The sequence below is a fragment of the Lissotriton helveticus genome, chromosome 9, assembly GCF_964261635.1.
Source record: "Lissotriton helveticus chromosome 9, aLisHel1.1, whole genome shotgun sequence".
Classification (NCBI taxonomy): domain Eukaryota; kingdom Metazoa; phylum Chordata; class Amphibia; order Caudata; family Salamandridae; genus Lissotriton; species Lissotriton helveticus.
The window spans coordinates 1,168,143,547-1,168,169,998 of record NC_136070.1 but is presented as its reverse complement, the minus strand read 5'-3'; the positions used below and the strand labels follow the sequence as shown (position 1 = coordinate 1,168,169,998).

General features: G+C 43.4%; 1 protein-coding gene across 1 annotated transcript in view; it reads right to left on the bottom strand.

Moving 5' to 3' along the window:
• LOC144783387 (uncharacterized) overlaps positions 1-26,452 on the bottom strand; it is a 166,045-nt gene that overhangs the window by 15,977 nt on the left and 123,616 nt on the right. Inside the window, exon 4 of the mRNA XM_078662385.1 lies at positions 18,223-18,373. Coding sequence (XP_078518511.1) covers positions 18,223-18,373 — 151 coding nt within the window. The remainder of the gene's footprint in view (positions 1-18,222; positions 18,374-26,452) is intronic.

Genomic DNA, 26,452 nt, shown 5'->3' with positions numbered 1-26,452 from the left:
ACACTATGCTTGAACTGTAGCTAACATTTAATGCAACAAACATTAGCAAAAACAATAGTTCTTGCCTCTGCTAAAGCTATTGGCGGTGCCAATGTCTTCTAGCCACGTTGTGCAGCGATGCAGCTGAGCAGCATGGATTAAAGTAAAGTTAGAAAAAAGCGTTAGGACACGGCCAGTGCTGGCTTCGAATTTTAGTTTTCGGGTGTGATGGCCAAGCAAGCGGGTGAGGGGGTGGGGGGGGGGGGGGGGGGAGTGTGAGTACGGTCAAGCAACGAGGACAGGGAAGGGTGGATGGCAGGAATGGGGCAGCACCACTGAGGAGGGGTAGAGGGGGGGGGGGGAAGAAGTAACACGAAGAAGGGGTGTGAGGAAGGGGCAGGAAACACAAACAAGGGCAAGAACAAATAGTTTCTCTATCACAGCACAAGCAGTGGACAGACACTAATCAAGAGGAAGCAATCTGTGCTTGGTCCATGCTCCAAAGAAAGAAAAGGAAGTGATGCCCAGCAAGCAAATACTAGACAATTAAATTAGGAGGCAGCAAAGAAAAGTGACAATGAAGCCAACGAGCGGCAAGCTATCCTAACGCTCAAAGTTCCTTTTTTTTTTGTTAACAAAAGAAAGAAAGAAAGAAAAAATACCCCTTACAGAGACAGCATAGGCGGTGTCGGCATTCAAGACGTAACAAGCATTGGAAATGCAATAGGTCTCGCAGCATTAGAGTTAGTGCTTTTAGAATTGTTTATGGTTTTTTTTTTGTAAATCTTTAGCATTTTTGTTTCCTGTAGCCAATGCTAAAGAATTACAAAAAAAAAATGTTAATGTTAAGCTAATGTTTTTCCTAATTGGAACGTGACTTTATTTTACCTTTCTGTCACATTTGTTTACAGGTAGTGGTGTATAATGTAAAATATCCTACCTATTGAGAGGGAATTCAATTCTCGTCTTGTCTCGAACAGACTGCAGGCAGGGGAGGGGGCGGAGCGGGGAGAGGGAACAGACGGAGGGAAGGCCAGATAAGGGGAGGGGGGAGGAGAGTAGGAGGAGGAGAGTAGGGGAGGCACGGCCTAGCGGCCGTGCAATCAAGAAGTGAGGGGGCGGGAGAGTAGGCAAGGCAGGCGGCTGAGGGGAGGGGGGAGGAGAAATGCGACGCAACATTAATCCTATGACCGGGGCTCCTCATGGGTAGGCAATCTAAAGAGGAGTAGGATATATTTAATTATAAATCTGACCACTTAGATGTTAACAATTTGCAGGAAACAGAGTTAAAGCCAATAGCTGTAAATTTAGCGCACCGATCATTGCACGGGTACTAGTCCTCCTGACTCGGTCGCTGTAAAGAAAGGGAGGAACTTATCAGACCGCGTCGGGTGAGGCTCATACTCGTGGGCTCAACTGGACTGACAAACAGGCATCGCTTACCTAAAGGAGCGGGTCAGGCTGCTTCGTTCCCGACATCCTGCAACTCCCATAACATTTGAAAGAGTGGCGTCCAAGTTAGGCAGGGATTGCAATACAGGTACTTACGCACCACGTGACCGCGAGGGCAATGGAAGAAAGCCTACGCCCGTTGTCGTGGTTACCAGGGCGCTTTAGTACGGCGTTCGAGTTCGATTTAGAATTAAATTACCTAGCCAGTAATTAGAGTCATCCGGTTATATCGTAATTTCAATTATCACCGCAAATTAAATTTGGGATATAATTATGGTATTCTTGTAGATTTTTAGGCTAATACAGTTAAGGTATATTAGCCGGAATAACAGGTCTGGCGACAGGTATTTTTATCACAGGGTAAGGAGTGGAGTACAGCATTTTCAGATTACTGCGTTGGCAGGCAGAGAAAATGGGGAGGGGGCGGATCCGGAGGTGCGTCGTGACACTCGTGAGGGGGAGTGGAGAAGGAGGGGGGAGTAGAGTAGGGGAGGCACGGCCTAACGGCCGTGCAATCAAAAAGTGAGGAGGCGGAGCTGGGGGAGGCTGTGACAGAGAGAGCAGGCAATGCAGGCGGCTGGGGGCTTGTGCACGCGCTTTGAAGCTCATTGCGCATGCGCATTGAGCTTCAATTTCTCGTGCACTGCAAGGAATCGCCACGATTCCTTGCAAGTTGGATAAAGAGTGGATAAGCCCCCATAGTCTCGCAAGCTCGATGCGCATGCGCATCGACAGGCGAGACCTAAAAATCACAGCTGAATGTATTTGTTTGATTCAGGCAGAAAGACATCTTGATTCCCGGTTACAGGGTCCAGGATCTTTGCTGGATAGATGGCCTTGGCATAGGCAGATCCTCAGTCCATGAGAATTTATGAAAAAGGGTAGGGGATGCATGATTCTTTGGACTAATGGTGGCAGGTTCTGAAACACCTGAAGATAACTTTTCCAAATCCATAGACCTGAGGGAAATTGAACTGTAGATAGAGGACGATTATTTTAAGGTTTGGGTGTCTCTGGCATCTGTCTAGAGGGCTACGCGGCTAATGTTATATCTGTAAACGTACAGAACTTGCAAGACTATTTCAATCCAGATATGTGTTTATTTTAGGTCTGTTAATATAAAATCATTAAGGGTTTGCGCCCCCCCCCCCAAAAAAGAAAAAAACATAAAAACATGCATCTTTCAGCAAAGCATTACAAAACGTGCATCATAAATGACCAAGGCCTGAGATCAAAGGTTAAAGATCACAAACAAAGCCTGTTTGCTAATCCTGCTGGACTTATCCTCATCTTTCGACAAGGTCAAACACAACAACTTACTAGACCTCTTGAAACACAGAATGGGACTATTTGGAACAGTTCTTAACTGGTTCACTTCATTCCTCCAAAACAGAACACAAAGATTCAAGATCAATCAATCGTTATCCAAGCCCACCCCAGTCACTTTGGGAGTACCCCAAGGATCCTCCCGGACACTCTTCATTTTGTTTATGGAACCACTCACCGAGCTGCTCAACTCCTCAAATATCCATTTTCACATGTACACAGGCACACAACTCTACATTAAGGTCCACTCACTTGAAGACATCAAGCCCCTTAACTCAACACTCCAAAGTACACAGACCTGGCTGGCAAAACACCACTTAAAACTAAACACCCTCAAAACAGAATTCCTACTAATCGCTCCCCCTAGCCAAACAACCATTATCCGTGAGTGGATGAAGCAACGAGCGGCTCTCGATGGTCAACCTCTCAATATTGATTCTGCAAAATCGCTAGGAATAACTTTGGATAAGAAGCTAAATATGCAGAATCACATCAGCGCTGCACCTAATGGAGCAAATCTTCACATGTACACCCTGAGAAGACTGAACCCCTTCATACCCGCAAATGACTTCAAACAGGCAGTTCCGACTCTAGTAATCCCTAGAGTGGACTATGAGAGTGTCGCTCTGTGGCCTTCCCAGATCAACGACATCCCCTCTATGCGCCTCAATCAATGCAGCCACTAGACTCATCAATGGCTCCAAAAGAAACGGTCACATTTCCCCTGACCTTTGTGCCCTCAACTGGCCTGTATTACACACAAGGCATTGAATCACAAAACCCAGAGATACCTAGCAGAGAAACTAGTACTATCGGGGGGTAACAGAACTACTAGGAGTTCTGATAATCTTCTACTGAAACCACAACTATTTTCCAAGAAGAAAACTTACAACCGTGCAGTCTCAAGATTGGCTCCCAGGATTTGTAGCGCCTTGCCTCCAGAAACGAGACTGAACATTAAAAAAAACACAAGTGAAATCGATTCTCTTACACAAATTCACCTGATCCAAATTCACCTATTTTATACAATCTTGTAGATATGTGTCTCTGTAGTAGTTACCACCACTTTATTCACATAAGTTGTTGTATTTTTATGTATGGGTCAATCACCCATATCTGCCCTGTAAAGCTCTGTGATACCTGCAAAGATCTTGTTCGCGCTATACAAAACCTTCTAAATAAATAATGGGTAAAGGCAAAGGCAGAGGAGACACAAACGGACTGATATTCCCTTCCACGTTCTGTGATAACCAAGCCCCACACTCAAAGGGCTCGAGTTTAAAAGGAAGGCAGAAGGCAAGGCTGAAGATGAGCCCAGGTGGAATGAATGTTACCAGCAATGCATCTCCTGTGCCCCTTCCTCGCCCCTTCTTTTGAACGATAATCTAGGAAAGCTAGAGGGATGAAAGAAACAAGTGATTCTGCCGTAACATTTCAATACCATCCTCTACCATAAGTGACTATAGACACTGTAGTGTAGTTCCTATTATCCCAATAGGCTCTGCGCATTGGAATAATACCTTCTATAGTATAGGCCTAGACAGACGTTAACTAGGTCTACTACTGTCAATATTAGACTTAAAGTTTTGGGTTCGCCAGCTAGCTCAGAGTTCACTAGAAACTTTCTCGAATGTTCAGGAAGGAATTAACTTCCCTGATTAGACAAGAAGGGATTTAGTTTCTGACAACCATAGAACATGACAACTTTGCTCTCCCCTAATCAAGAGTGTATCTCGAGAGTCGTGTGAACAAAAGGCAATTTATTTTACTCAGTCAGTACGTGCATTCTTAGTCTCATCAGAATGTAGAGAAAAGGAAGAGACGGGCGTGTTCAATAAAAAGGTGTTATTTATTGATCAGTCTCTTTTCTCGTACAAGAGAAATGGATCGATATTATTGCAATACTTATGGTTAAGTAAAGTGCATACATTAGAAGCAGAAGTATAAAATAATACTGTAAAAACATTGATATGGTTTCTAAGCCATATGAAGGTTTAAAATGAATAAAATATATTACATACACATATACATTTGACTAAACGTACTCAACTGGTGTTTCTAAATAAGCCTACCCCGTGTACCTGACCTAAGCCTAATACGTGGGCGGGAATAGAAAGTTACAGTTTAAGTTAAGTTTGTTTTTGCCAAGTGACTGACTAAAGAATTCTCTGTGAGGGGTTATTCAGTTCTGTACCTGGAAGTTAGGATGAATGAGGGATGGTATCTCTCTTCTCTGCTCTCGATATTCCAGGCTGCCTGCGAGGGCTACCCGGAAACGCCGGTGCTGGATTTCTCGGCAGGAGAAAGCAGCGCGTCTCGTTCTCAGTGCGTCAGGAAGGCGGGGCTGCGCCAGCGGGGTCTGCTCTGCTCTGGGCTTCGGCAAGTATGGCTGCTCCGTCTCGTCATCACCGCGTGTGTTTGCATAGGGCAATATCGGTAATATTTATACCTTTAAGGTGCCGAGATTGACGTAAGGATGGACATAGATACGTCAATAAGGATGTCATACGACCAGGTCGTTAGCACATTCTTTTGCTGAAGTTCTCGGTGAAATCAAAACAATGGCCGCAGGGTTTTTCCCAGGTTGTCATAGGTTTGATTTGTTATGAGAACTCCGTATGCCTTATCAGGGGCTGGAGGAATATCGCTTGTCTAATTAGATCGCAAGCGTTATGACCTAATCAGATAACACGTTCCTGTGCCGTAGTGTGGCTTCGTCAGATAACGGTATCTGCATCATGGGGGTTTGCTGCCTCATGGGCCGACTGCTAGTTAACTTGTTGGTTTGTTAACCAGAATAGGGTCAGGAATAGGGGGATCGATTCAGAACCTATAGGAATACATCACACCCACTCCACGCTAACTATGGACATATTTACTAATCTATGCATAGTAAAACATAGTACAATATATTTATAAAGTATTGTGTATACCTTACCACCCCAAAATACATAAATGCATTTTGAAATTTTCAAATATACGGAAGAAATGCAGTCATATGTATAGTATGCACTCAAGCTGTAGAATAATGCTAAAGTAATAACGCATTTGTATACATTAATGCTATTTGGTATATGAGATTTACACATGAAATGGCTCTTAATACAGAAAAAAGGTTCAAGACCACTTCATCACAGAATATAATACAATGAACATACCAGCGGGCAGCTAATGTCTATAAGCTATAAGTCTATAAGCTATCTAAGTTTAGAAATCTTAGTTCTCCAAGAATAGTTCTTACTTTAAGCAGAAGATAGTGTCCCGAAAAATATGCAAAAATATTTTGGGGCTGTTGAAAAAATGCTGTCCGTGAACTGGAGGGAAAAGTGTTCATGTGCTTTTAGTATTAAAGTTGAAGGCCAAATTCAGGGAACGCCGTGTACGAGTTTGTTCAAAAGTCTCTATTTCTGTTCTGGTGACAACATCATATCATTTAGGCTTTCGAAAAAGTTGTCAACAGCTTCCTGGGAGAGTTCCACTAACTCGGAAATAGGTGTAACCATGCATTCATGCGCATGATTGTCTCCATTGACATTCTGATTTGAATTGCTGACAGAAGGTCGTACCTGATCGATGCTGCTTTCATCTTGAACTTCACTACCCCTTAATCGTAGTGGTGAAGCTTCCCCGAATGCCATCATCAGGATTGGTAGCCGTTGAGGGCAGCACAAAGCATGAACCTTGATTGGGCTCAACAATGTTTCTGCATCCATTGGCGCATCCGATTGTAGCGTCAGACAGGTGTCTAACACGCATTCTTCTCCGCATAGCAGGCACCTTAATACAGGTAAAACACATCGTTGCCACATAGGTCGAAATGATAGAAACCAAGTCATGTTCAGGTCTCTAAGCTGGGATAGTCCCAGGATTCTTGATATCCTGTACTTGCCATTCTTTTGTGCCCCAAACACTTTTCAATTCAACATTTTTGTCCCAATAATCAAAACCAAAAGTATTCATTTGTTCAAAGAATGAGTCCGAATATATAAATTTTGTGTTTATCATGGTCTTTGTCCCGGTCTTATTTGACAATTTGAAATAAAATGTTTCAGCATTACTTATGTTAAAACCTGAAAAGTATGAATATTTGTCGTAAACGGTTCTTGAGCTCCCTTTTGGAGGTGTTGCACAATGTTCCCATTGATTATAATTTAAAACATTTCTAGGTTGTGCAGATCTATGTAGAAAATGCTTACCATAATGGTTATAACAGTACATACTATCATAATTTGTAGAACCCTGCAAATAATCATGTTTGGTAAATTTAGCAGACATTACTAAGTCAGACATCATATTATTAATGCTTTCAAAGTCCCAATCATCAGCAAAAGAGCTTGGTTTTACAAAGTCACTCAATGAGATCTTAATTTGGTGTGGATATTTCAGGATTTCGACCGGACCATAAATGTCATAGTCTGTGTTGTCCCATGCTACCCCACCCGGTATAGGATTGGCTGTGAAGTTGGCTGAAGAAAGTTCTCTTTTCTCGACGTGTGAAGATGTGTGTGGTTTGAGGATCAAGTTGATTTTCTGACTTGCTGTGTCCATTTTAGCATATTTTCCCTCAATGAAGCATCCCAAAGTTAGTATCATGATGAGGCAAAGTATGAGGATAAATGCACCAAAACCCACCCAAAATTCCAGCCATGGAGAAACCAGATATGTTTCTTTCAGTTGTTTCAAAAGTTCTTTAGCTTTATCTTTAAAGGTTTTTGATGATGGCTGTGTCTTTGATTCACTGAAGCCTTCGGAGGAATCATCGAAGTTTATGAAGTAGCCGGATGCAGTTCTGTCAATTGTTCCAATTGGTTCAGGATCACTGTTTCTTGCATTTGCACTTCATTATAGATTGGTGTGTCTCTGCTAAATGTTTTTATTTGGGTTTTCAGAGGTCTAAGTTCCATTGCATTGTTGCATAGTCCTTGTTGTTCTTTTGTAGGTGTTTCGAAAGTGATTAACCTCTTAGTTAGAACCTCTGTACTGGTAGCAAACCTTGGTGTTCTGCTACTTATTGGGAGTCCACTTGGCCTACTATTTGTTATCGGCCACATGATTGTGGTTTTACCAGGTCGATGGATACAACTCGGTTCTCCTTTTTACCAGCAAGTGGCGGTAGTACAACTGATCTTGTCCCGTTGACAGACAAGACAGGAACTGCTTTTCTGTAAGAAGGCCCAAATTCCTTCTTTACCGCGATCTTTTCTCTGACTAGATCCCCGACTTTTGGAATCCAGACAGGTCTTGCTGGGACAGGTGGTGGTTCTTCAGTGGTTGTTGGCTGTTGTTTCAACTTTATGTTGCTCAGGTCTTTTCTTGTTTTGTTTAAGTCCCGCAAAATAGCCAAACGGTCTTTGATATCAAAGCTTTTTACTTTCACCACTGAAGTCTGACTATCAAGGTCAGAGATCAACATCCTAGTTCCAAATAATAATTCGTACGGACTGAATCCCTTCAGAGAATTTCTTGGCAAGTTATTTAGACTACGTTGGACACTTATTAGATGTTTGACCCACCCAGCTCCCGAACCTAATATCCTTTCCGTTATAGATTGCTTTATGCCTTGGTTTTTTCTTTACACCATCCCGTATCCCTCAGGAAGGAAGTGAGAAGATTCCCGCTGTGCTATGCTCATTTGGTCATGTTTCCCATCAGGCTGGAAGGCTAGAGTGAAAACAATGATCAAACGTAGCATGCTCTTAGCGTATATGCCATTTAGACTCGCAAATCTTTGTATAACAGTCCAGACGTCAGCTGAGTGCTGGTGATCTACATTATAAGTGGAAACTAGCCTGTATATGTTAATCGCAAGCCTTGCTTTTTACTCTAGATTATTTCTGGAGTGAAACGACAAGGTATTACACTGTTTCTCTCCCCACTGCGATTTCTGTTGCAGTTTGGGCAGTTTTTCACAAACATGGTATGATGCAGGCTCATGCCTGGCCACCAGTACCTTGATTGTAATTCTTCCAGAGAATCTTTTAGTTTGAGGTGTCTGAGACCCTCGCCCATATGTGCGTCTGCGATTAACAAGTTTCTCCTGTCCATGTTTGGAATCACTCTATCCCCCACTCCAGGGATTCGAGCAAAAGGGACGGAGTTTGCATCGATTATGTATGTATAATTGAGTGGATAGTTGATCGGTAGCGCTGAGCAGTCGCCTTTTGATGACGTTTTCACCGCCAGCACTGTTTCACCGTCAATGTATTTTAATGTACGCTTTTTTCGAACTACGGGAGCCGATTTAGTGGCTGCCGCTGTGGCTGTTTCAGCCAATGAATTCCCTGCAACGTGAACGCCATCACGCTGATGACTCAGTGAGTGTGTCACGTGAGTCTTTGGTAGTTCTTTTTGTAAAAGAGCTATTTGTTCCCAGAGCATTTTCTGCTTTATTGGTGCATCTGTGTCATCTTTGTAACCGTTTTGAATCCATGTCTGCAAATCGTTGTTATATGATTTGACGCAGTAATATGAATCTGACACTATAAGTGTCGGGAATTCGCGATCCGCATTATCTAGCGCCATTTTCAATGCTATTATTTCAGTCTGTTGTTCTGAATTAGTTTCTACTGAGTGTGATTTTGTTAATAGATGTCTTAGTTTACCTCCGCGCCACACTTCTTTTGTAATCTCACATGTGGGGTTGTATGCTTGTTCTCCCCAAACGGAGGGTTGAGCATGTCCGTCTGTATAGATTACACAACCGTAGTGTCGTAAGGGCAGAATGTCAATTGGCAGAGGGAATGTTTTTTCATAGTCTAGATTTTTTAATTCCTCTAGTTCTGGATCAAAGTAGTAGTACACTTTGTCCGTCGTGATTGAATTCACCCACTGTATCCATTCCGGATTCAATGTTGTTGTTGGTAAATTACACGGTGTTGTTAGTGCCTCAAAGGCTGATTCAGCTGTTCTGACTGATATGTCTACCGTCAGCTTGATCTTTTTCTCTAGCTATTGCGGTTTGAACTGCATGAACAATTTTTTCTTTGTTGCCGAATTTCTGTTCAGCTTCTGTGTACAAGTGTGATTTGAATGCAATCGGTACATTTTCTCCCTCATTCGAGGTCAGGTATGTGAATCCGCATCTCCCTGGGATGACTCGAATCACAAGATTGCGTGTGTTATCATGTGTTTCTAATTTTGTTTTAATTAGCATGTCTGTTTGTAAGGATCTCAGAATTTCTGTGTGTATTTGAGTCCAATTGGATCTTTTAAAATCTGGTTTTATCAGATCATAAAGGGGTTTGACCCTTTCTGCGTAATTTGCAATGTATGTTCTTCCGAAATTTAGGAAGCCTAGAATTGACTGTAGGTTTTTTAGTGTTCTAGGTGCTTGGAGGACGGCACATTTTTCTAGAAAATTGTCAGCCAGGCTTTTACCTTCACTTGATAATTCATATCCTAAGAACAGGACTGTCAGATGGGCAATTCTGGATTTTTTAAAGTTGAATTTGTAACCCTCTGCTGCGAACCCAAGTATTATGGTGTTCACTCTTTTCAAGTGAGTCTCCAAGTCATCATCTGTTAAGTATATATCGTCGACATACGATAATGCTTCGTCGTCATATATTTGTAGTAATTCTGTTACTCTCGCTGAGAATACCCCGGGCTGTTTTTGTACCCCTGGGCTAACCGACAGAATTGTTTTTGAGTGCCATTTATTGAGAACGCAGACAAATAGCTGCTCTCTGGTGCTATGTTTTGACAAAAGAATCCATTAGAGATGTCTAAGGTTGTTTTGTATTTTTTGCGCACTATGTTATTCATTAGTGCAGCACTATGCGAATTTTGCACTGCAAAAGTTTTGCAACATGAGTTAAGGTGTCGGTAATCCAAAACTAGACGATATGAATTGTCTGGTTTGGAGACCGGAAACAAAGGGTTGTTCATTTGTAAGGTGCAAGTTTCAATCACCCCCTGGTATTCTAGCTGATCTAGGATTTCTTTTACCTGTTTTTTAGCTTCTTGCTTAATTGGGTACTGCCTTTGTGCAGTAGGTTGTGATTTTAACTGGATTTTGTGAGGAGGGGAGTCCTCATCCCATCCTACGTGATTTTTATATAAAGCAGGAGCTTGAGCTACTGCCCACTTTCTGGCAAGTGTGTATTTTTTATGAATTGGGATGTGATTTGAGAAGGCAGGCATAATTATTTCTTCGCCATGAGGGCACTCCCTGACAAACTCTGGTGGCCAGTCTTTTTCAGCTAGAAGGATGTCATAGCCCTTGGAGAGATTATCCCAAAATAGTCCCCTTATTTTTCTAGTCTTATCTCCCTCTATACGTAATGTTATTTCGTATATTTTGTGAGGTTTGCTAACTCTGGTGTCTGCCGTTTCCACTTGAAGATATTCATTCGTGTCCACTGTCTCCAGATGATTCATAAGGACTTTGCCAGCTATGCTCACTTCTGCTGCGCTGTCTAGCATTGTCTGAGCCCATTCTCCGTTTTTCAGTTGTGTCCTCAGTATTCTCGGCATTGTTAACTACCTTGATACTGGCTACCTTCTTTTTTGGAAATTGTAATTTCTTTTTTAGCTGAGCAGGTTCCTTGTCTTTGGACTTGGCGTGCTCTTCTCTTTGTTCTGATCGTCCTCTTCTTTCCGATTTCTGCGAGGAAGTCTGAAAAGATTGAGAGGGACGTGTATCAATGTCTTGATATCTATCAGGCTTTTTTATATTATCCCTATTTCTAAGGTTATATCTTTTCCCAGAGGGGTCACTCTGCGGTGACCTGTGTCTTTGGTTCGGAGATTTTTCTCTTCGCCTAGGAGACCTTCCTCTGGACTGGAATGTCTTTTCTTTAGGATTGGATTGTTTGTTTCCATCCCAGCTCTTTTTCTGTGATGTTGAGTTATTATTAAAAAATATTTTTTCAGGACTTTCAATCAGTTGTGGTTTTACTGGTATTCCACCTAAACTAGCTCTACCTAGTTCCTCATAGGATTTTTCTATGATTCTGGCAATTTCAGCTGGTTGGTCTGCTATATCTGTCTCCTTTAACCTCTGGCGGATCGCCACGTTTGCTGCTTCACCTTTTATGTTGGCTAATAATATAGCCGAGACCTGCTTGAAGTCTTTTAGTAATTTCATACCAAGAGTTAAAGCGGGTTCTGGACCGTATTCATCTTGAATTTGTTTTAGCACATCTGGTATTACCGAAATGGATGGAACACCGTGCGTTTTTGTGTAGATGGAAGCGAAGACTGTACCCCAAGTGTCACAGTCCTCAATGTGTGGTGCGATTCCCATTGGAAGACAGATAGTCAGAATCCTGTGTTTTTCTAATGGGGTGGTGTCAGGAAACACCGCCTCTATTTGGGTGATTTTTTTGTGCCAACCAGAATGGTATTTGTTCCCGTTTAGCCGGTACTTTACCTAGGCAGGATTGTATGTTCTGTGGTGTAATTTTATTTGTGTTCCCCTGGTGAGGGGTCAGCTGTGGAATTTTAATCGCTGGCTGAATTGTTGAAGTCCGCATCACATACTGGACTAATTGTCTGTGTATTTTTATTAGTTGTTTTAGCTGTGTTAAAAGGTTTGCTGCAGACATCCCATCGATGTCTGGATGTGGTGTGTATCCGGCTAGGACCGGCCACGTTGCTCCTGGTCTACCTAAAGGACCGAGCCTGGTGATGTGATTATTATGTTTTAGGGCGCCATCAAATAAGAGCAGGTGCTCTTGAAATTTGAGTGGTACTTCCACCTCCTCGAAAGGAGTGTACGTTTCAGGAGGTTCCTCTATTTTGTAATAGTGGAAGTACTTTGTTACAGCATTTGCTGCTGGAAAATTTATCCATGAATAGTATACCTCTGTCTGCCGATATTCGTGTGCCTCAATTACGAATATGACTGTGCCACCTCTAGGTGTCAGTCCGTTTTCTATAAGTTTTAAGGTTATAGATTTCCTTTTGATGACCGGGATGAGTATTATCTCCGGGTCTGCATTTTGTAGTGCAGTATCAGCTTCTGCGAGTTCAGTTGCTAATCTAACTGCCTCTCTTTCATCATCACGGTCTACCATTTTACCGACAGGATGGTTATTTCTTTTGTTTGCAGATCAGGTTTCTTATGGAAACAAAGATTAGATGCACAATATTTTGGGACTGTGTATCCTTCAACGTTGACTATACCAAGAACCATACATAGGAGTTCCCTCCTGCGAGGTCTGGCGGATATGACCTTTCACCCACTCCAGACGTCTTTGGAGTATAATGGGAAAAAAGGGGTCTGAGTGAGAAAGCACGACTGAGTTACTCTAAATGTCTTACGTTAGTTTTATCGCCCTTTCCAAACGCGTTGGGCGCCATGTAGTGTAGTTCCTATTATCCCAATAGGCTCTGCGCATTGGAATAATACCTTCAATAGTATAGGCCTAGACAGACGTTAACTAGGTCTACTACTGTCGATATTAGACTTAAAGTTTTGGGTTTGCCAGCTAGCTCAGAGTTCACTAGAAACTTTCTCGAATGTTCAGGAAGGAATTAACTTCCCTGATTAGACAAGAAGGGATTTAGTTTCTGACAACCATAGAACATGACAACTTTGCTCTCCCCTAATCAAGAGTATATCTCGAGAGTCGTGTGAACAAAAGGCAATTTATTTTACTCAGTCAGTACGTGCATTCTTAGTCTCATCAGAATGTAGAGAAAAGGAAGAGACGGGCGTGTTCAATAAAAAGGTGTTATTTATTGATCAGTCTCTTTTCTCGTACAAGAGAAATGGATCGATATTATTGCAATACTTATGGTTAAGTAAAGTGCATACATTAGAAGCAGAAGTATAAAATAATACTGTAAAAACATTGATATGGTTTCTAAGCCATATGAAGGTTTAAAATGAATAAAATATATTACATACACATATACATTTGACTAAACGTACTCAACTGGTGTTTCTAAATAAGCCTACCCCGTGTACCTGACCTAAGCCTAATACGTGGGCGGGAATAGAAAGTTACAGTTTAAGTTAAGTTTGTTTTTGCCAAGTGACTGACTAAAGAATTCTCTGTGAGGGGTTATTCAGTTCTGTACCTGGAAGTTAGGATGAATGAGGGATGGTATCTCTCTTCTCTGCTCTCGATATTCCAGGCTGCCTGCGAGGGCTACCCGGAAACGCCGGCGCTGGATTTCTCGGCAGGAGAAAGCAGCGCGTCTCGTTCTCAGCGCGTCAGGAAGGCGGGGCTGCGCCAGCGGGGTCTGCTCTGCTCTGGGCTTCGGCAAGTATGGCTGCTCCGTCTCGTCATCACCGCGTGTGTTTGCATAGGGCAATATCGGTAATATTTATACCTTTAAGGTGCCGAGATTGACGTAAGGATGGACATAGATACGTCAATAAGGATGTCATACGACCAGGTCGTTAGCACATTCTTTTGCTGAAGTTCTCGGTGAAATCAAAACAATGGCCGCAGGGTTTTTCCCAGGTTGTCATAGGTTTGATTTGTTATGAGAACTCCGTATGCCTTATCAGGGGCTGGAGGAATATCGCTTGTCTAATTAGATCGCAAGCGTTATGACCTAATCAGATAACACGTTCCTGTGCCGTAGTGTGGCTTCGTCAGATAACGGTATCTGCATCATGGGGGTTTGCTGCCTCATGGGCCGACTGCTAGTTAACTTGTTGGTTTGTTAACCAGAATAGGGTCAGGAATAGGGGGATCGATTCAGAACCTATAGGAATACATCACAACACATCCTTGGATCCAAAACACAAGTGCATACACTTGCTATGTGACGTCGAACGCAGAGCAGACTCCTCCGGGAACACTGGATCAGGATACAGGTACACTTTCCTACTGCTGGTTTCTGCTCCCTATTCCCTTCGGCATTTGGTTTAAGTCACTGTTGTAAATAATACTTTTATGAACTGACCCCAGAGTTTTGAAGCCGGCACAATAGCACAGAGTGAACATTCTAAGTTTACAAACAGGCTTGACACAGACTACCCTTTTAGAACTAAACTTCCAAGGACTCTAAAGCCCTTCTGTACCAACATCTTCCCCAGAGACATAGAATAGGTAAAACCATTTGATACATCAGCCCCTATATTCAAGCTATCCATTTCTCAAAAATCTTGCTGGCCACCAATTTGAGGTATTTTAGGTTGTGAGCCTCTACCCAGACTGTGTTGAAGATTAAGCAAGTCTCTTGAGGATCCGATGATAGTTGGCTCTGTGAACTGGTTCCCAAATGGACACACCAATATTTTCAGTTGTACCTGAACATGAGGCAGGCCATCAACTTTAACCCCTTGGCTGTGGCGGTAATTCCGCTGCGTCACTGAGGGGGGGCGCCATGCTGGTGACGGAACCACTACGTCACCAGCCACGGCCGCGCTGTGCTTGTGACGGAGTGATTCCGTCACGCCCGCTCAATGGAACGTGCCGCACAGGCGCGAAATTAATGCCGCACAGGCGCGGCGGCGGGCCGTGACGGAACCACTCAGTCATTAGCACAGCCCACCCGTGGCTGGTGATGGAGTGGTTCCGTAACCAGCATCCAAGGGGTTAACATGAGGGGGAAATGAGTACTTTATTTTGGATGCACCCAATGATGGGCACTGCTGGTTTGTCCCCAAGGAAAGGAACTACCTTCCAGTTCACTAGTATCGGCACCTGAAAGGGCGGACTAATTTAGACAGTGGTGCATCCACTGGTTCCTGGTAAGGTGGTTTGAGTGACATTCCATTAAGAGGTGCACTCCTGGAGAAGAAAAAGTCATACAAAAGTTCAATTTTCTTCCCCCTTTGGAACTGGGTAGATCGTTTAGTCATACTGATGAGGGTATAAAGGAGCCTGCTAACAGGGCTCTGCACCTTCAAGAGGAGACCTTGGTGATTATATACAGGCTGTCATACTGCTGCTGTTCAGTGCAGGTCTTGCCGTCACGGCCATGCAGGGGGCCCAGAGAAAGGATAGCAGATGGTCCCATAGTGGAGCAACCCACTGCACGCAGTCCCCCCTCGACGCTGCATGAGTAGCCACTGACTGGTCTGCCTCTCCAACTAAGGCTACATCTAGAGAGCTGCCAGACTGGCATCGAGCTAAATTTCAAAGGCAGCGCGGCTTCTCATAAATGAAGGCTTTCTATCCTTTTACCACCTGTAATTTGAACTTCTTGTGGGCAACATGGGAAGATCAACCGGTTAAGGATTCCTAGCTGGGCGGGGTTGGGCAGCTGGGGTTAATGGTCATATCCGTGGAGAAGGCGGGAAAGAAAGAGGAAGTTTATGGCTGGATTTTTAACCTCCTGGGTAGTTTCTAGAGTCCCAGTAACAGGAAAGACTTACTTCTGTTTTGGGCATGCTTCTTTGAACTGCAGGCTAAGTCCCAGTAACAGGAAAGACTTACTTCTGTTTTGGGCATGCTTCTTTGAACTGCAGGCTATCAATAGAGTCTGACCGTCATCAGGCATGTCCCCCGCTCCCTAGGTCAAAGGGGTTGACTGGTGTGTGAAAGGCTCATTTTGCGATCCCCGCATAGCTTAAAATATCCAGCTTTGATGTGGATTCACCCATATCACTTCTCTGACAGCCAAGCATCAACATTATCATCCAGGCAGGTGTATAGGTTCACATCTTTCTTGTACAGTACCTGGCATTAACCCTGGGCCTAGGACTATGCTACGCTCGTGGAGCGTGCGTAGTTTGCGCAAATACTCAGTACGTGAATTGCACGTAGGACAGTGCAAAAACGCTTGGCGGGCATTTTTTGCTTGCTCGCGGTACTCAACGTCAAGTTGGCAACCGCGAGCGAGCAAAAGACCATCCCGGCGAGACTTTTTCCTCGTTCGCGATCAGCAACATCAAGTTGCCGATCGCGAGCTTGGAAAATAAACCTCCCGGCGAGATTCTCAACGTGGGGAGGTCAGGTTTCTCATTGCGAGTGGTTGCGTATGCTCATGACCGCTCGCGTAGAGAAACTACCAGTCCGCGTTGAGAAAGCTGCCGCTAGAGTACAAATCTACTCGAGCTGCAGAAAACGACCACTTGCACTGTGCAAGATGAGTTTTGCAATGATTGCACAGTGCGGACATGCATCCAGCACTGTGCAATCAGTGCGAGCAGCATTTTTCCTACCGTACGACACAGTTTGCGTAGTGCAAAGATTTCAGATTCGGGGTTAGGAACTTAGTAACTTAGCTCGCGGAGCACAAATACCACCATTTACAATTCAGTGCAACATACACGTGCACATATGAGGAGATTAAACACAAAACACGTATTAGTTATCATTTGGTTTATTTAGTCTACTAGAGCACATAGTAATATACATGTTAACACAAATGTGTTTATATGTGTGTATTTATGCTGTTCAATAGAGTGTCTCCCTGAAGAAGAGCGCAATGGCTCGAAATGCATTGGAGCATTATGAAAAGAAATAATGTGTGAAATGCTGATCTAATATAAGGAAAATTACAAAGTAAACAAATCTGAAATTGAAGATGAAAACAGAAAAACAATAAATAACATCAAAACCACAATTGAATATGTGAACTTTATTGAATCTCTAGGACAGAGAAATAAAAAGGAGTGTGCAAACAGGGGGATGCAACCAAACACATTGGAAGCACGCTTGTACATTTAATAGGACGTCACGGGTGGACACGTTACCCCAGGCGCACCCCAACATTTTTTACATTCAACTACCAGTCGGAATTGAATTGATTAGGTTGTGCGCAAGCAAATACTTAGACTTGTTCAAGTTACAGAGCTGCAATAGGTAATAGGGCACAAGGGTGGTGGAGGTAATTCGCTCTGCCACCCTGGTGGACAGCGGACGTCCAAAATATGAGGTCCTAAGCATTTACATCCCGCTCCAGCAGTCAAGCAAGTTCTCCAATGTGCACGACCATTTAATATATTTTTCCAGAGTGCACGCTTAGGGGTGGCAGCAATTTAAAATACCAGGAACTGTGTACTAGTTCAGCCAGACTTCAGTCACAGATATACCTGAAGGTATAGGGTTTACGTGTACATATATAATGCAGAGTATTGTGTAATGTCCACCTAATACACATCCAACATGGTTTACATAAGGGAGGGAGTAGCATTTACTAGAAGCAATAGTTTGTTCTGGGACCTGTGTGTCCATTTCGCTCATCAGGTCCCCGTCCCCTTTGCAAAACCCCCTAACGCTCAGGCTTTCCATGGTCTGTTCTAGAGTGGGATGTACCAACCTCCTACTCTAGGGAATAGAACTCCAATGGAAGCATCCTAATGTACAGTACATAGCTCCATCAAGGAATCCAAGGTCTTGCATCCCTTTCCCTGCCAATCTCAGTATAAGGCAGTCTGCTTTATTTGTCTGCGCATTGTGTCAACGGGCCTCCACACACATACACATACTACAGTTTATTAAGAACATGGCATTTATAAAAAATAAACCGTGCCCTTTCAAGCTAAATTTATTTGAAACAAACAGTTCATTCAAGCAGCTCATCGTAAACTCAGACTTTTCTTGAAAGCCCTACCTAAGTTCAAGGCCTCCCGTCGCACAGCTACCATCCCTCCTTTTCTTTCAAGGATCTCAAAAATCCTTTTGGAAGTTCTTCGATCCTTCAGATCCTCTTCACGAACACCAGCTCTGCTGAAGAGAGTCTGCAGATCTGGATTCACAATATACTATTGGAAAAACAGAAATCACATTTATTGACACAATTCCTTCAGCAAAAGAAAGTAGTCAAAGAACAAGGCATTATTAAACAAAGGTAACTTTCTTCCTTCATGGAATCCATTTGATATCTCTTTGAAGCAAACCTTATCCAGCATTGGATAAATACAACCTGCTGCACAATTGGGTTGTATGTTTTAACAAAGTAGATTCTATTATGCCAATCTAGTTAAATCCGGTAAAATTTAGAAAATGTTGGACTGTGCTCCGCTCACAAAAGTTTCTCCAGCATAACCACAAAATTTGTGCGCATCATGGCACAAAAAACATAACTGAGAAAACATGCACATATTTTGGGCTAGCATTCAATGAAAGACCATCATGGCATGATTAGACATTCTAGACCTTACTTGCAAACAGGGAGTCGCAAGGCTGTTTCTGTAATACTAAATGCACACCTCCAGTGGACCACATACATGGCATATACATTGGGTCATGGTCCCACGCACACGTGAGATGTTAGAATTAAATCAAGTGAAAAGCTAGAGACCCAGTGGAGAAGTAAGGGAGATGCGTCGTCTACGTACCACCATGGAGAATGCATGCCTTTAGTGTAACACTTCAAGAAGAACTTGAGGAACGCATATGGGTCCACTTCCATTGGTGGATGTGCAGTTAGATACTTAAACACCTGTCCCTTGTGGAGGAGCCTCCCATCTACAGAGGCCATGATGCTCATGCACAGAAGCAGCCAGTCAACAGGTAACATGCTGTCCATATATGGGCACTGGAAATGTAGACTCAACACAAGAAGGGGCCCTGAAGACCGTCAATAAGACTAGTGCAGACGGATTGTGGTTCTTCTGTAGTAGTTCTTGTAGGGCTCCCTCTGGATCCTGTCCCATAGGTTTCCATTCAACACGTTTCGCCCCTTCTACCAGCCCCCGCACCCTCTAGCAGAGTTATCTTTAATGAAGAGCATGTTTAAAATTAGCCATCCTTGCCCTACGCACAAGCAAACATCCGGATACAAATGGGCACCTATTTCAAGACTATTCGCTATTCTAGTTTGCAGATCTTGTACTATTTTGGAACAAAACTTAACATACCATGTGGGAAAAGAACAAGGATGGCCTTTTCTAAAAGGGGCCTCAAGGTAATTTGAATGTTCAATGACTGCATTGATAACATAACTAACGACATCTGAAATTACATCATTGATAACACTGAGCATGGCGGGGTGCAAGTTATATTTCCCTCAGGGCACGAGTTTGTTACTGGAGTTAACCAACTGGTGAATTTCAGCAGTCATGTTTAATACAATATGTTTTAACTGGCTATAACATCCTTTTAACCTTTGTGTTTTTTTTTTTACAATTTCTAGTTTTCTTTAAATTATAAAGTGAGATAACTACAATTCCTAACAATAACGTCACTTTAACCTTTAAATATATATATTGTATTCACTGAGAAAAAAATGGTTACGTGAAAAGGTCAGTTAAACATACCATTTTAAACTAACAAAACCACTGAGAGTCACCAGTTATTTCAAGTACTTAACTCTCGTCCTGCCGTGCACAGGGTTGTAATGAATGATGTCATTTCAGATGTTGCAGTGATGTTATCAATGATGTCATTGAACAGGTCATGATTGATGTAATGAGGTAATTAGCCGTTCATGCTGGGGGGTGGGGGAAGGACAAGTTAGTTATTTAAGGTTAAAAGTGAATTTTAGTGGTTTTGTTTCTTTAAAACAGTATGTTTTGACTGTTTCACCCAACTATGTCACTTGAACCTTTAGTTTTTTCCAGAATATTTCTACACTTTGTTTTTTTTAAATGCAAAGCAAGATATTACGATACTTAAGTAGAACATCTTTTTTCTTGTTTTTTTTCATTTTATTTCTAGGTTTTTTTTAACAAATAATTTATTACCATACGTAATGTTGTAATGCTGTGCACTGTGTGGGGTTGGCTGCAGGACCTGGCTGCAAAGGATCTGCTTCCAAAACCTCGCTGAAACCTAACACTGTGTGGCTGAAAGAATTCAGCCTTTGGCAGTGCGCAGTGTGGGGTGGCCACAGGCCAGGTCTTGTACCCAACCCCAGCTGCTGCCCAACCCCCTTCACCTGAGCTATGGGCAGAGAGGGGGGGGGGCGGTGGGAGGATTGCGTACAGGGCCTGAGTGTTATTTCAAGTAAGACAGACCTACTGAATTTGTTAAAGGAACAGAACACCACAATTTAATAAAAAGTGGTCCCATTGGCTTTATGATCAGGATAGCAATATATATATATATATATATATATATATATATATATATATATATATATATATATATATATATATATATATATATATATATATATAGCAGATGTATCGTCTTTGTAAAAAATTACCAGTAAGTACAATGACAAATGTCAACAATTCAATAAATCACAGTGCAATGTTTAAAACATTACAGAAAAAAATAATAAAGCTTTATTAAAAACGAAGACCAACATGTCTAAACGTTTTTTTCAAGCTGCAAAGTGAAGCTAAGCACACACACGACAATGGGGTCCACACTCCTGCTGAACAGAACATAAACCTCCAGCTAGGAGTGCTTTAAAAAATATGATAGGCGGTCCTTGGGCCACGGGTTTAATAAGCCAGGAGACTCAGTTAAAAAAAAAAAAGAAAACATGTTTAACGTTACTGGGTGGAGCCCATCCAGCCACCCCCAAAAAGCATGTGGCAGTTAAAAAAAAAGAGAAATATATACACACACACATATATACAAATATATACACACACACATATATATACACACACACATATATATACACACACACATATATATACACATATATATATACACATATATATATATATATATATATATATATATATATATATATATATGCCACGAACTCCGTCAAGTCCCGAAGAATCACCCTCAGAACAACAACGAAACCGGACCCACACGGATAGTTTTGCAAAATTTAAAGTTTATTTCATCCTTTTGTGCAGAGAACACGCCGCCATGACGCGTTTCGGGACCTCCGCCCCTTGATCACATGACATGGTCCGATTGTACACCCATCACTTTTAAAGTGCTAATACACAGTCAGCTGACACCATGGCCTGTGGAAATAAAAAACAGACTTCAGCCTGGTTCAATAGCACTCATACATTGAGATTTGTCCACTTCTGAACATTTTTGTATGGTCCAAATGCATTACACATTCAACTATGGATTTGAAGATACAAAACATAGCATTTTTCAAAGGAAAGTAGTTCCTTCTTTGTGCTTGTTTCATTCAATGTTCCCACTGATACGCTAACGTCATTTCCATATAAATAAATTGATTAAAATACATCATCAATTAAGACGCTAAGCAATTCATATATATCAGGTTAAAATCGTATAAAAGAATATATATATATATATATACAATTTCTATATATTGTGCAAATTTGCTGTATTATGTGCAAACCACGCAAATGGAAAGACCTCGTTAATCTAGTTGGGAACACATAGTATGGACCATTTTATCAAAATTGTGCCCCAGTGGGCATTTCGTGCTACTCATAACCACTGCCTCCACACTGCCATATCATGGGTTCAACAGCTGGTGCACTGAAAAAAGAACTTTATCACAATCATCATTGTGATAAACAAAACCCTATTACCCAGTGAAACAATATTTGTTGTTGTTCCCACCACCATAAAACAGAGTTAAAAATAGGAGGACGGCTATCTACATGTCCGACTCATTTGCATCTCAGTTTGTTTGCAGTAGCTCATAGCCAAGAGGCTCAGACGGTATGTATGATTAGATCCCTAATAAAGACATGAATGTAAGTCTTCCGTTTGATTCAAACCGTTCGGGGTTTTGGAATTCAACTCCAATATATAGCGGGTTTCTAGAACTCGCAGCTGAGCCTCTCTATCCCCGCCTCTGCATATCAATGGCAAAGTACTGCAAACATCCTATATCTCCCCCGTGAACAGTGTTGACATGCCTAGCCACAGGGTAAGCCTCATCCTTGTTAGTGACCGCTCTCAGGTGCTGAAGAATGCGCTTGTGAACCTGCAACTTCGTGCTGCCCACGTAGCGCAGGCCACAAGCACATTCCAGCACATAGATGACGAAGTCTGATTTACAGGTGATTTTCTTTTTAATTTCTTTCACCTCATTGTTAAAGGCAGTAGTATAGGTGGTTCTATTCTTGCCTATCTTACATGCCTTGCAGACTGCACATTTGAGAAAGCCCTTGCTCTTCCCTAGCCAGTTGTCATTGGCTATCTCCGGGCTCCTCTTCACTAGCATATCACTCATAGATCTGGCTCTACTGTATGTTATAGCCGGTCTATTGGCAAGGGTCCCCCCAATAACCGGATCACCCTTGACTACCTGCCAGTTTTTACGAATGATGTTTAGTATTGCTTTGTGCTGTCTGCTGTATGCTGTTATCAGTCTAGGTTGACCAGACTCCCTCTCCAAAATTAGTGTAGGATCAGCATCCGCTGATTGGCCGTGCCCTGCAGTTAAATTTGCACGCCTCATGGCACTCTCCACCATTGGTTGCGAATAGCCTCTTTCAATAAACCTTGTGCTGCTAGCTTTCTGTGCTATCTCACAGCTTTCATCTGTGCTGCAGATTCTTCTGATTCTCAGCATCTCCCCGTAGGGGATGCTGCGAATCAGATGTGCTGGGTGGTGGCTGGTGGCGTGTAACACTGTGTTTCCTGCTGTCAATTTGCGATGTAGGTCAGTCACCAACCTACCATTCACAATGCTCACCTCCACATCCAAAAAGGCAACCTTCGTGCTGCTAATCTGGCCCGTAAATTGTAGGTTCAAATTGTTTATATTGATCTCAGTTATGAACCTGGTTGCCCCTTCCTCTGACCCCCTCCAAACAATAAAAAGGTAATCAATGAACCTGTACCAGGCTATGATGTTGTTAGCCATGGTACTCGCATAGGTTTTTGCTAGGACCTGCTCCTCCCAAAGCCCCATATGCAGACAGGCATAGCTCGGGGAGAAGCAGGCCCCCATGGCAACTCCCCTCAGTTGCTGGAATACCTGTTTTTGGAACAAGAAAAAGTTGCTCTTGAGGCAGATTTCTGTCATCTCACTGACCATGTTATTGTGCTGTAGCATGCATGCAGGTCTACGCTTCAAATAGTGTTTCACCACCCTCAGACCATCATCATGATTAATACTGGTGTATAAGGAAGTTACATCTAGCGTTAGTAATAAGTAATCTTCCTTCCACTCCAAGGTTCTGATCTTATCCAAAAAGTCACCAGTATCCCTGATATATGAGGGAAGCATCCTCACATGCTCCTGCAGGAAATGGTCAATATACTTCGAGGCATTCTCAAAAGGACCCTGTCTGGCGGAGATAATGGGCCTCCCTGGTGGTTTGGTCACACTCTTGTGGATCTTTGGGATCATATAAAACACAGGGATCACAGGGTAATTTGATTTGAGAAATTTTTGCTCATCCCCACTTATTTTTTATTTTTTATTTATTTGGACATTTTTAAAGCACCTGGTGACGCCAGAAGGCGTGTCCCCGCGCTATGGTAAGTGAGCAGTTGCCATCCCCCCCTACCCAGGTGCTATCTGCTAAAAAGGTGAGTTTTTAATATTTTCCTGAACAGGGCCTCAGATGGCTCAAGACGGAGGTCTAGGGGCAGGGCATTCCAGCACTTGGGCGCAAGGTACCTGAAGGACCTCCCTCCCATCCGTGCCTTCCTAACTCTGGGCACCACAAGTAGTCCCGTCCGAGAGGACCGTAGATCACGGGTGGGCTCATAGTGAGACACCAGACTCTGAAGTGGCCCAGGGGCTTTGCCACTCAAAATGCGATGGCACGTGGAGAGGGCCTTAAACTCAACTCTCTTCTCCATTGGAAGCCAGTGGAGAACTTGGAGAGCGGGCCTAGAGGGAGACCTTCTCGGGAGTCTTAGCACGAGCCTGGCTGCAGCATTTTGGAGCACCTGAAGGCGCCCCATGACCTTGCCTGAAGCCCCCAGATAGAGCAGGTTACCATAGTCCAGGCGCGAGGTGACCAGGGCGTGCACCAGCGTCCTACGAGCCGAGAGGGGGAGCAGATCTAAAACCTTCCTCAGAGTTCTCAAGACACCGAAACACACCCCCGTCACCCGGCCAACCTGCGGGCCAAAGGCAAGGTCATTATCAAGCCACATGCCAAGATTCTTGGCCTCCAGGCTAGGTGTGGGGGCCTCACCCAGGCAGGATGGCCACCACGCAGGCGACCACGCAGAAGGCCCGCCCCCCACCACGATCACCTCGGTCTTGCTGCCGTTTAGTTTTAAACAGTGTGCGGACATCCAGGCTGCAAGATCTTGCATGCAGTTCCTGAAGATGTCCGCCGCAAGGCCAGGGGAGCGAGATAGGGAGACGACCAACTGCGTGTCGTCGGCGTAGGACACAAGGTGTATACCGTGGTCTTCCGCGATAGTTGCTAACGGGGAGACATAGATATTGAATAAAGTCGGGCTCAGGGACGAACCCTGTGGTACGCCCTGGCCCAACTCGATCTCCCTCGAATAGCACTCACCCATCCGGACTTGGAAGCACCTATCAGACAGGAAGGACTTAATCCAACCAAGTGCAGCACCTGTGACCCCCTCCTTCACTCAGACACTGTAGCAAGATGGTATGTGCTACAGTGTCGAATGCTGCACTCAGGTCGAGTAGGATCAGGGCCATAGTCTGGCCCTCATCCACGCCCTGGCGGAGTGCCTCCACTGCCGCCAAAAGTGCAGATTCCGTTGAGTGGCGGGGACGGAAGCCAAATTGTGAATCGTGGAGTAGCGATGCCTCCTCCACGAACTGCATCAGTTGCATATTGGCAACTTTCTCCGCTATTTTGGCCATGTAAGGCAGAAGAGAAATGGGGCGGAGATTGTCGAATTTCTCAAAATTCACATTGGCCTTTTTTTGCAGGGGGAGGACAACCGCCCGTTTCCAGGCCTTGGGGACATTCTGGGACAGAAAAGAGGAATCAAGCAGGTTACGAACATAAGGTTCGAGAACCTGCAGGCTGCCCTTAAGCCGACTGGGGGTCGTTGGGTCTCTTGGGGAGCCAGATTTAATTGACCCGCAGATGCGAATCAGCTCTTCTGTGGGCGGGGTAAGGAAGGAGGTAAACTGTTGAGCTCCCATCTTTTCCACACCCTTCCCCCATATGGGAACGTTAGAAGCCTGTCGGGGAAAGGAATTGTAGAGGTGAGTGACTTTGTTAGTGAAAAACTCTGCGACACGGTTGCAGCCCTCCACCGTGCAGAGTTTCGGGGGGCATACAGCAGACTTCCATGTATACAATCTGGTGTGGAAAGCCTCCCACGCCTGTTTAGCTGTTCGCCAATCGCTCCTACAATAACAATTTCTATCATTCAATTGCAGTAGAGCCTCTTCCATATACATTTGTTTAGGCCACAGGACAATGTTGCCCCCCTTATCTGATTGCTTAATGATCACATTATTCTCCCCCTGTAGCTTCTTCATTACACTTCCATAGGCATTATTACACTTTTTGCTGTATTTAATGTCTTTTGTCTTAGAAGCCTGATGCAGATCCTTTAAGTCAGAAATCACCAGATTGTTGAAGACTTCTATGTTGTCATACACGGATATGGGGTTAAATGTCGATTTTGGTCTAAAACCTGTGGCCCCTGGGGCATTTGTTGTTAACATCTGTTCCCTCTCAGTGTCCACCAGGGTTCCCCCTTCTATGTTCAAATCGACCAAGTCCACATACAGCTCCACCTCTCCTGCTAAACAGGTACCCATATCCGGATCAGTTCTGATCTTGTCTTGCAATGGTTTGCGCATCTTAAGTTTGTTCTGCAAGAATAGCTTTCTGAGTTTCAATTTCCTTATGTACTTAAAAAAGTCCATTCTTGTTTGCGCATAATTGAATGTACATGGGGGGCAATAGGTTAAGCCCAATGATAAAGTTTTAACCTCATTGTTAGTTAAACGAACATTTGACAGATTAATCACAGAAAGTCTGTTGCTTACTTGTGCATTCATTTGCGGTTCCAGCGTTTGCGACCCCGACCCT